This window comes from Lactuca sativa, chromosome 8 (genome assembly GCF_002870075.4).
Source record: "Lactuca sativa cultivar Salinas chromosome 8, Lsat_Salinas_v11, whole genome shotgun sequence".
NCBI classification, from domain to species: Eukaryota; Viridiplantae; Streptophyta; class Magnoliopsida; order Asterales; family Asteraceae; genus Lactuca; species Lactuca sativa.
In genome coordinates, this window is record NC_056630.2 from 337,027,108 (window position 1) to 337,037,966 (window position 10,859).

The 10,859-nt window shown below is 36.7% G+C and overlaps 2 protein-coding genes across 5 annotated transcripts; one reads left to right on the forward strand and one right to left on the reverse strand.

Annotated features, from left to right (window-relative positions):
- The first annotated feature begins 1,909 nt into the window (after positions 1 to 1,909).
- Positions 1,910 to 4,168, forward strand: LOC111896587 (uncharacterized). 2 transcript variants are annotated; one of them, XM_023892560.3, is made up of 2 exons: positions 1,910 to 2,545; positions 3,503 to 4,168. In XM_023892560.3, exons 1-2 carry the CDS (start codon positions 2,101 to 2,103, stop codon positions 4,048 to 4,050), a joined length of 993 nt encoding a protein of 330 aa, XP_023748328.1. In that variant the 5' UTR covers positions 1,910 to 2,100; the 3' UTR covers positions 4,051 to 4,168. The 2 variants fall into 2 exon arrangements, with proteins under 2 accessions (XP_023748328.1, XP_023748326.1); XM_023892558.3 differs by having other exon boundaries at positions 1,913 to 2,545; positions 3,500 to 4,168.
- Positions 4,169 to 4,341: 173 nt separating this feature from the next.
- Positions 4,342 to 10,187, reverse strand: LOC111896585 (histone-lysine N-methyltransferase EZA1). Of its 3 annotated transcripts, XM_023892556.3 has the most exons (19): positions 9,975 to 10,187; positions 9,628 to 9,726; positions 8,821 to 8,922; positions 8,309 to 8,583; positions 8,063 to 8,224; positions 7,896 to 7,980; positions 7,609 to 7,764; positions 7,472 to 7,519; positions 7,306 to 7,377; positions 7,022 to 7,118; positions 6,513 to 6,870; positions 6,291 to 6,432; positions 5,998 to 6,221; positions 5,803 to 5,934; positions 5,632 to 5,719; positions 5,457 to 5,504; positions 5,249 to 5,377; positions 5,032 to 5,109; positions 4,342 to 4,915 (listed from the first exon to the last, which is right to left on the reverse strand). In XM_023892556.3, the coding sequence occupies exons 4-19, from the start codon at positions 8,518 to 8,520 to the stop codon at positions 4,730 to 4,732; spliced, it is 2,217 nt and encodes a 738-aa protein (XP_023748324.1). In that variant the 5' UTR covers positions 8,521 to 8,583; positions 8,821 to 8,922; positions 9,628 to 9,726; positions 9,975 to 10,187; the 3' UTR covers positions 4,342 to 4,729. The 3 variants fall into 3 exon arrangements, with proteins under 3 accessions (XP_023748324.1, XP_023748322.1, XP_023748323.1); XM_023892554.3 differs by lacking the exon at positions 9,628 to 9,726; XM_023892555.3 differs by lacking the exon at positions 9,628 to 9,726 and having other exon boundaries at positions 4,342 to 4,912; positions 9,975 to 10,185.
- Between the last annotated feature and the right edge of the window lie 672 nt (positions 10,188 to 10,859).

Here is a 10,859-nt window from a genome sequence, read left to right on the forward strand (position 1 = left end):
TAAACATCAACTAGTAGGACGACATTGGTGCCCTCAAACCATGGATACAGTGAAGGTAACTCACCTCTAGATCCAAAATTAACTACTGTTGCTCTCTCTATCAGCTACACCAATGCTACTCCACACCTAGATAATGGTACAAGAAAAACCTTAGATCTGCCCTTCAAAACCAAGAGTTGGCCAAAAAGTCAACTCAAGTCAAAAGTCAACGTCTAGGGTCAAAGGTCAACTTTCTCCCTTAGCTCACCCTCATGTCATATTAAGGCTCACGTCGTGAGAACATACTCGCCCCGGACTCACTCAGTGAGTCGACTCAGCTTCACTCGTACAACAGGATTCTCAGATCAAGACAATCGCCTAACTCACGTCATGAGGTTCCATTTCTCATGACGTGAGATCAGTTCAGACCAACTTTGAGTATTAAGCTCTTAATCCATTAAGACATTCATTGGGACTTTACAGAATGCCTTTCTCGACCCTAGAGACCATAAAAATCACAGTTTTTCAATCATGCATGTCCAATGCATGACTTAAGCACTATCTAGGTCAAAAGAAGGGTATTAAGGGTGGTCCGATGAAGTCATGCCGATGAAGCTAATGTTCCAGAAGGTATGGTGGTGGTGTTGTGGGTTTGATTTGATTTTGGTGGTGGAGGTTCCGGTTGGGAGGATGACATACAGAAAAAAGAAAAGAGAGAGAGAGAGAGAGAGAGAGAGAGAGAGAGAGAGAGAGAGAGTATATGTGTGTGGTGGGTTTATTTTGTTTTTGTTTTTTATTTTTTTATAAGAATAATAAAATAAATAAAATAAATTAAAATATAATTATTTAAGGGGCGTATTAATCATTTTAGGTGGGATGTGGACCAAAAACACAAGAAAATACAATCATATGGACCAAAACCACACAAGATATCTAAAAGTGGACCAGTGATGCACCAATATTTTGTTTTGGACAAAAAAAACACATAAATTTGCCAACTAAAGAACCATTTTTGCAATTTTGTCTAGATACAACCAGTTTTAGATTATATATTTTCATTTACATATTTATAAATAAACATGGATGCTTTACTTTTTTCTTGATAATCATAGCATAAGATTGAGCCAACGATGTCATAAAGTTCGTATAAAAATGTGTCCTTTATATATTGGACGTGACAAGCTTTGATCTTTTGAAACAAATAAAAGAAAAAAAGAAAAAAAAAACATATCTCTTGAATAAAATGTTACACCCTCCGCCATCCAAATTTGACCAAGTGTGGAAGACCTTTATTCTAACATAAACAAAGCTTCTTTAGGTAAAATATCTTTGTTTTTCGTATTCTCCCCCATAAAAACTCGAGTATTCACTCAAACCGAATCAATCATAAATTATCAGTTAATTTAATAGCCTAATGCGTCTTAAAAAATTAGTGGTTAAAATACCATGAAAAATACAAAAAACATTGTGTTTTTTGTTTTCTTGAATATATATATATATATATATATATATATATATATATATATATATATATATATATATATATATATATATATATATATATATATATATATATATATATATATATATATATAACAAATTTATAAAGTATGTTTATAAAAATGTAAAAGAAAATGAGAACAAAATAAGTGGAATAAAAGATAAGTAACTGATTACAAAACATTTTGAATTTCAAAATTTTTATTAATAATGTTAATTTTAAATGATTTAAAAGAATTTAAATTTGATGTAAAATCATAGAAAAAGATATATATCATTTTTAAAGAATATGTAAAAAGAAATTAAAAATTATTAAAAAAATAACAAATGACATTAATAATTTTTTTTATAGACAGGAATACTGAAAAAGATGAAGATGGGTTGGAATGTGGGATATAAAGATGGTTAAATATATGAAAAGGCTATTACGTTAAAAAGAAATATGCATTTTGAGAGTAATTTAGGGACAATATTTGTAATTTAATTAGCATCTTTTACGGTGTTCTGGTGAAGAGTGAAGACCTACTCTACCCGGTGCACACTTTGTTTGTGTATCCTGGCTATTAGTATAAAGATTCGGGTATTTTAGCTTCGGGCTTCTTCATTCCGATTTCAATTCCAATGGCGTCCTTTTTTTGCTCCACCAGGTTTTTGTTGCTTCTTTCTGTCCTATCGGCGATCCCTGTAGCCATCATCATATCCCTGGAATCAGCTACTCCGAGCAGCCACTACTACCAGTTCCACAGCACCGGTTGGTTCAGAGAATCCAGCAAATGGGACGAAGTCAAACGTCGTTTCATCGTTTCCTTCACGGACGGCGGCGGTCTTGGCGTGGTCAATGTTCCTGATGATCATAACCCCAACGACAACGTCGTCCTTGAAGAGATCCCTGTCGTGAAAAATACCGACGCCGTTGGGAACGGGACCTGTGGCCTTTTCATTGACCGGCCGAGAAACCGGGTGGTGGTGGCCATCGCCGATGTTTTTGGAAACACTTACAGTGCTGTTGCGGCCTATGATATGGATTCATGGAAACGCTTGTTTTTCACTCAGCTCAGTTCCTCAGGTACTGACTACTGATCATCTCCTCCTCTCTTTTGTTTCTGTTTATACTTAATACCTCCGTCCTTAAAACTCTGAAACTGTTTTGAATCATCCACTGAAAGTTACAATTATTAGATTAAAAAAAAAAAGGTAATATGGATAATGGCATTTCCGAGAATCGAAGGTTGTTATTGAATGCTATTGTATATGCCAGAAACAGCATAAAAACAAGTCCACAATCTAAGAAACAGGAATTCTCATTTTATGAATATTTCCCCAAATCTTCAATAGATGCTAAGAAATATGTTATCGATATTATTTTTGAAATATTCATTTTAATTTATTTTTTATTAAAACTTTTTGCTATTGGGTTGGTTTAGAGTTGAGATTAGATATTATGAAAAGAAAAAATTTGGTGAATTCCAAAGTAGGATTGTAGGACTTAACATGGTAAGTTTAATAGGCAAATTTTCAATTTGAAGGCAATCAGTGCTTCTAAAAATAGCATATTGCCTATTGCTTATTACCCATTTCATCTATTCCGTATAGTATAAAGTATAGACTATATGGAACGTTGTTACAAATAAATAATCTGACATATTAATGTAGCTTGCCAGCCTGCCTAGGAGCATCTGATGAAAAGTACCTAGGTTAAAGTGGATGCTTAAATAATTAATTGAAAATAGCAATTAGGAAGGAACACCGAACATGGAGTTTGTAATATTGTATTTAATTGACGTTTCCTTCCTCGGTAGGCCCACCAACCACCCACCTAATTTATACGAAAAAAAGTGAGCCGAGGTTCGTTATTTCCAAGACTTGAGTTGTGTTGTGGCACATATACGACTACGACTGCCTTGGCTGCTTTTTTTTGACTTGTTTGTTGTACCAATTCCCATCAATTACGTATGGATTTTAATAATCAATTTTATTTGTAAATTGGGGCGATGTTAACTGTTTGTTTGTATGTGAGCAGCAGATGGAAAAAGCTTTGCAGATGATGTAGCCGTTGATGCAGAAGGGAATGCATACGTAACAGATGCAAAAGGTACACAAATATGGAAAGTTGGGGTAGACGGGGAATTACTGTCGGTGATAAGGAGCCCACTATTTCATGCTAAAGAGTGGTACAAAGACATAGTGACCCTGAACGGGATCGCATACCACCCAAATGGCTACTTACTGGTGTCACACACCATGACCGGAAATCTGTTCAAGGTTGAAATAAAAAACAACAATAAAGTTACAGTGGTAAAGGTTGATGGTAGCTTGAGCATTGCGGATGGGATGGAACTTTTAGCCGGGGGAACTAAACTTGTTGTGGCAGGAGCCAACGGTGTGAAGTTGGTGGAGAGCAAGGATGACTGGGCAACAGCTTCCGTGATTGGAAGGTCACCTGTGCTTAAGCATCGGATTGCAACTGCTGCCCTTGTCAAGGATGGGAAGGTGTATATCAATCACGCACTTGGCATGGGTTACCCAAACAAGAAACACGTCCTTCTCCAAGCCACTTTTTCTTCTTCTTAATCTTAACACCACACCCTCTTTTCCTTTTTTACACTACTCATTTATGTTATGTTGTATTTGTATGATAAACCACGACTCTACTATATATGCAACGGAAAACAAAACACGTCCATGTTAATTCCTGACTTCCTTGTTTGAAATATTATTTATCATTCGGGCTATTAATAGATAAGATGGAGACCATTTTCGCCTCTATTACACAAAACTCTAGCACAAAACAGACTTTGGGAGGAAATAACATTATCAAACCCCACCCCACTCAAAATCAACAACTCTATCCAATACAAGATATATACAAATGAGACACCCCATTCATTCATTCATTACAAGATTCAATCACAACAATAATACATACACCGCTGCCATATCTCTTATTTATCCTAACAGTAATATATACAAATGAGACACCCATGCCACCACAAATGCTCTGCCTGCCCCACCCCCATTTCCACCTTATTATTATTATTATTATTATTATTATTATTATTATTATTATATGCTGCCTATCTACCGTGTATACATATCACCTTCCTTAAGGCACATAAATACATACATACATTACATATATACACATATGTATAATAAGGGGCACAAACATACTGCTATGCCAGCACCAACCTGGAATAGCTACATAAGCTACTTTTTACCTCTCCAAGCAAGCAACCAAGATGGAAAGAGATTAGTGCTTCTTAGCTCGAGCTTGAGGGACTAAAATGTCATCTGGTTTAGAAGCATTGGGCTTGCGAGCCCATGCAGGTGCTTGATCAGGCCCATAACGGTAGTCATAGAACAGTTCTTCACCAGCCTCTATACGCTCTCGAGCAAATATGCCAACCCGATGATCCCCTGCCACCATCATCACCTGCTATGCATGCATGTACACACCAACCAACCAAACAACCTCTCTTTAGAGTTTAGACAAAAACACATTCAGTTTTAGATTTTAGGTTTATGTTTACAGAAAATTAATACATATGGTACCTTTGCATAACAGTTGGGATTTGACGAGTGGTTGGCAAATTTCAATTTGTCTCCCTTGCGGTAAGCATCAAGCACATACTGCATCATGCAAACAAACAAACAACTATGACAACTTGTTGCCAAAACCAATATCATGGGATTTGGATTGGATTGGATTGGATGGTTAATGTCCACAAAACTGTGAATCTCAAAACAAAATGGAAAACTGGTTGCTTGCCTGATCATTCAAATCAAAAAGAAAAGAGGAGTTTGCACGGTCGTATATTTTGCCTCGCTTATCTGCTTCACGGTGTGAGATCAATTCACCAGTGTACTCTCCAAGATACTCATTTCTGTTCACAGAATTCTAGGGACGGAGAAAAACAAAACACTGTTTTAAGTTTAACTTTAAAACCAATAAATATCAACTAAACTTAGACTCCTACCTTCAGAAATGCTCCCCAACCAGCAACATCCGATTTAGCCAACAGAATCTGAAGACAACAATAAGCACACAACTATAACAAACTGTTTTCCATAGACATACAATTAACAGAGTCTTAAATATACTATGAGAGGGAGAGAAAGAATGAAGGATTATCAAAAGCAGAGGATGCTAACCCTTTGCTGCTGCCTGAGAAGGAGCCTCATATTACCACAGTGGCCTTCTCCTCTTCTTTGGGGCTCTCCTACAGAGCCATCACCACAACTGCAAGATGCAGAAAGAAAGTCGAGTATGGAAGGATTTTGATTGATTGAAAGACAAATTAAAGGAGCAATCTGATTTTGTACCTGACCCAGCAATTTCGGCAAACATCCGGGTCGCATTCACGGCCAGCAGCAAAACATGGGCATTGACGGCTTCTGCATTGACTCTTTGCACAGTGGCATCCCCTGAACCTGTTCTTGCAGCTTTTCGAACACCTACAACATCATCTCATTTATTATTTATATTTATTATAATAATAATTTCCAAAACATACATACCCACAATATTTTTCACAGCAAGTAGCATTATCTAAACAGGGGCATTCCTTCCCACACATAGATTTGCATCCACATGGAATATATTGCTTGCAAGACTGATTCTTTCCATCAGCAATTCGTCTCCAGATTGAGGAGGGATGCCCAGCAGACTTCCATGAATATTTTAGTTTCTTTGCTCTACCCTTTCTGCGAAGCAGCCTTGACCTTGACCCCGTCTCTTGCTCCTACATAAACATGTTTAATGTTAACACAACATCAACATGGCCCATTTATGTACAAGGACCAAACCAAACCTTAGCATTTGCATCCACTCTCTCATTGCCATTTAACATAGAGCATGCCTTAAGTGATGTTTCTGCTCCAATCTCATACATATAATTGGCTACTTCTATGCAAGTTTTCAACCCAGAAAGTAAGTTTCTGGTTATCAGGCAGCTGCAAACCCATCACAATCATGTTACACAACCTCAAACAACAATCCACTCATTAATGCTTCACAAACAATAATCATGTACCTGTTTCTCCCAAAAATCTCTAATCCCTTCACATATAGTTCTTTCTCAAGAGGTTTCCATTCACAATTTACTACTGGATTTGACAAATCGACTCCTCCTCTACTCATGTCTTTCATCACATCTGCTGAAACACAGCCAGAACTAGTTGCTTCATCCTTTCTGGTTGTTTCATCTTCGGTAACATCCATCTCCATGCTTTTTTCATCACAAACTCGAGTATCTTCAATTGTCATAGAAACTGCATCAGGTATTGACAACAACCTTTTCTGTTTTTTAAGAGAAGATTCTTGTTGCTCGTTAGTCACATCTTTTGATTCTTCTAACACTGTAGTTGTTTGGTTTGATACCTTGCGCTTCCCTGTATTGTCATCATACATAGATTAAACCATCATACCAAATACCAACACATGTAATTAAAACAACCCTCTTTCCCCCTCCAAAAGCCAGCAATGAGGACCAAATTTATATTAAAAAAAAGCCTCTAAAAATATGCTTTGTGTAATCATCACCTGGATCAGCACCAGTCTGGATCTTCTGATCTGAGGTTCTGTTGTGTGTCTCGCTTAAGACATCCACACAATCTGAATGCTTCTTCTCAGTTTGAAACTGCAATAATTTGAGATACAATGTCATTTTGAAGGGATAGATAAAGAAATAGATACGAATGAATGACCATCAATTTATCAGTAAGTAGACAAAGGGGACACTTCTCTTGAGCAGAAAGATAGACCCTTTGATGGATCCTAGTGAATCAGTTACTAGGGAATGTGAAATGTAGATTGGGTTGGTAAACCTGAAGGTAACAGTGATCACTGCAGGGTTTTGCATTTTCTTGAGACTCAAGAGGGCAATACTGTCTTTCAGTCTGTTTAAGATGCAAATGAAAGCACATTACATTAGTGCAGGATGCAGCAAATCCACCATGAAAGTGCAATGGTTGTGAGAGCGCAAATGCTTACAGGAATAATAACAGACTGAGAGTAGCCATGAAGACGACAATCAAATACCTGTCACATTCACATAAATAAGCAGAAATGAGCATATTACCATTGACCCAATCTAGCCAACAGTAACCAAAAAGAGCACCCAGAAGTACCAAACATCGCCGACAAAAGAGATTATCAAGAGAATCTAATGAAGCACTAAGGCTTTTGTCCAGAGATATGTTCCTATGATGCTCATGGTCTGTAGAAGTACACACATCTCGGTTTACTTCTTCTTCTTCTTCTGTCTTCAGCAAGATATATGCCTCCTACATCACAGAAGAAGCAAGAAAAGAGAATATTACAACAAGTATATGTATATGGAAGAGTAGTAAAAAGTAAAATTTGACATGGAAAACATGAGTTCTTGATCAAGAAGATATCAAAGCAACTTGAGTACATAGATTTCTGAAGTATTTCCACCGATATGTTGTGTCAAGATTTGAAGTACTTCCTCACTAGGCTCGTAATCCTGACAAATGGTCCTGCAAAATTCAGCAGGTAATGATATGTTTTCAGACCTACATGAATGATTATTTATGTTTGAGCTAAAATATTTCAACTAACCTCATGATGCGATTTTCTGCCTCAGAAAATTCGTGTTTCTCTTCCTCTAGTTCAGTAATCTCTTCCTCACTGTCACTACAGATGAGAGCTTCACTTCCATTTTGGTCATAGTAGATACGTCGCCTCCCAACAACTGACTGGTCATCAGCCATTCTCTGATTTCTGTGATCCAAAAAAAAGAAAATGGTTCAGTAATCTTCTCCTGTTTATGTATATTTAAAAAAGAAAGTAGAGATGATGAAAAACCTGTCCAAAAATATCCAAGTAGTATAAGGTGGTATTTTATCTGTAGGTGGTAGCTTAGCACTTATGGAAATAGCTGCTTCTTGAGTGGTGGTGTTGGTGTTATCATCACTTGATACTTGGCCAGTAAGAAGGCAAAGGGGATTTTTAATCCTTGAAGAAAGCATCTTACCCTCTCCATTGTTTTCCTTAGAAGAACCATCGGTTCTAAGCATAGCTAATGACAGAAGCTCAGAAACATCGCTTCTTAACTTCTCTCTATTCTTCTCAACTTTTTCCTGTTCAACAGTAAAATGGTAACTACTTTTACTTACTAACTTTATTTCTTATACCATCAACACTTACTTCTTTATTGTTTCTAAGTAAATCAGTATTCATTCACTTGACAGTAGGTAAGAAAACTACTATTTTCTCATGCTGGGTGATACATGGTTAGGTGATGCCATTAGATGATGAAAACAAACACAAACAATAACTACATGATACAAAGTACATCATAACAGGTATCAACTCACTTTAATCAAAAGAGCCCTTTCTGCTTCAATCTGCTTCTTCAGTTGATTTATCCTTGATGTTAAGAATCCTAAATCACCAGAAAATTGCTCTCCCCGCAAATTCTGTCAATTTAAGGAGGATGGTAATCAGGACAACAAAATGTATCGAAGGATTAACATACAAATACAACTTTGGTCTACTGTTTCCAATAGTCAAACAAAACGCCAAGATATAAAAATTGGAACAAAAATCTTCACTATGCATTTAAGCAATATTTGAAGTATTGGAGAAATATAGTTCTCTTCAACCAATGCTCCTTGCTTTTCTTTTTCCGCAAATAGTGTATCAAGCATGGAAATGTAATAGTCCCTCCTTTCTAAGACTCAAGATGCATTTTTCTTGTAGACTCATATAAAAATACTATCATTATAAATCTCCTTTATTGAACAAATTCAAAAAGAAATGATTGGGGTAAATAGGCCACTTTTACAGGTAGCACAGGTGCAATCATGTGCTACCTGAGCTGTTTGATAATGGGAGTAAAAGTTATTCGACTATGCTTCAGAACCACCAGCTGGTATTGACTCAACAGTTATATAGATGTGCATCACTCCGGAAAACCAAAAGGATTGAAATTTCAATGATAACACAAAGGAAGTAAAGCACAAGCCATAAGCCTTAAACGGTTGATGTTGCAAAATCAGTATGAGTATCATGTTAAGTATAAAGTTGAACCCTTAGAAATTATACACAAACAGCGAACAAGAGAAGAGGAGAATATAATTTTTAGTATTAGTACCAAATAAGTTCGCAATTCAAAATAGTACCAATTGAAGTTAAAATTCAAAATTTTCTTAGTTTCACCGGTTCCGTCAACTGGAGGCGTCAAGTATCGAAAGAAGAAAGTCAGATAGCAACTTCCCATCCTAGAACAACTCAGTCAAGTGAAAAATGATCATCGTCAATTATGTAACGCAAAGGCATGAAACTTTAAGAAGTTACGATCGATCATCAATTGAATTATATCAACAAGCCCGAAATTCGTACACACATAATAGAAAAGAGAATACAAAAGTGTCTGCATTTAGAATACGAGTGATCAATCAAGGTGCGCGTGTGTGTGTGTGAATTCAAGGAACAAAAAGATGATGAGAGAGAGCGATAGAGAGGATACTCTGGTATTAGAGGAATCGGTGGATTTGGAGGTGGAGACCATCATCGATCGCAGCGGAAGGAGGAGTGAAGTGAAGGTTGTAAGTTGTAAGTTGTAATGGAGGAGGGATGAGCGTACGCAGAGGGTTTTATCACCCTGAAGGGATACCCGCGGAAAATCTGGTGCGTTATTGGGTCCACTGCACTGCTAGAAAGAAGACCACCCGGCACCCTAAGTAAAATTAAAATAAATAAAATCACAAAAATACCATTTTGGGGAGACTTATCAAATAGAGCAATGGAATTAAGCTTTGCATCCCACGACTCATGACGCTCTTAAGTAAACAACAACACAAATATATGTACAATCCCGAAAATACCTTAATATTTCGATGCAAAAAAGATATAAAAACATGGTAAAAGTATAAATACAACCTAACAAAAAAATAGGAACAAATCTAGCTCCCCTCTCACGGTTTGTACACACACATGTGATTATGGTGCTACAATAGCCTACTTGGCATTAAGATCAAGGCTCTTCGTATGAACAAAAAAAAAACAAGTAACCTCGAGAGATCACCCAGAGTCAAACTACATTAAATGGGGGATCATATCCCTTAAATACCAAAGGATTGTGGCTTATCTGAAAGATCGGATAAAGGCCCAATCACATACCACACTTAGTATGCCTTTCATGATATGTGTCACCCAGTAACTTGTTGTATTTGGCATGTTTTGTTCATGTCTTCTTTGTGGTCAATGAGTACATCATCCTCACAACTCTTATAAGATGTCATTCATGGGCTAGATATTGATGAGTAAGTATAATAAACTCCTTAGTTATACAAACCTAATATGATTAGGTCGACAAGTTAGAGAGTGACACCAAATGGTTATGAGTATGCAA

Bases quoted from the DNA above. Each gene is read 5' to 3' on its own strand.
- LOC111896585 (XM_023892554.3), bottom strand. From the start codon at position 10,019: ATGATGGTCTCCACCTCCAAATCCACCGATTCCTCTAATACCAGA. The intron at 7,981-8,062 runs GTTAGTTGAAAT...TGAATTTTGCAG, and splicing joins GCAGAAAATCGCATCATGAG to GACCATTTGTCAGGATTACG. The intron at 6,871-7,021 runs GTGATGATTACA...ATGACAATACAG, and splicing joins CCAGACTGGTGCTGATCCAG to GGAAGCGCAAGGTATCAAAC.
- LOC111896587 (XM_023892558.3), top strand. From the start codon at position 2,101: ATGGCGTCCTTTTTTTGCTCCACCAGGTTTTTGTTGCTTCTTTCTGTC. The intron at 2,546-3,499 runs GTACTGACTACT...GTATGTGAGCAG, and splicing joins CACTCAGCTCAGTTCCTCAG to CAGATGGAAAAAGCTTTGCA.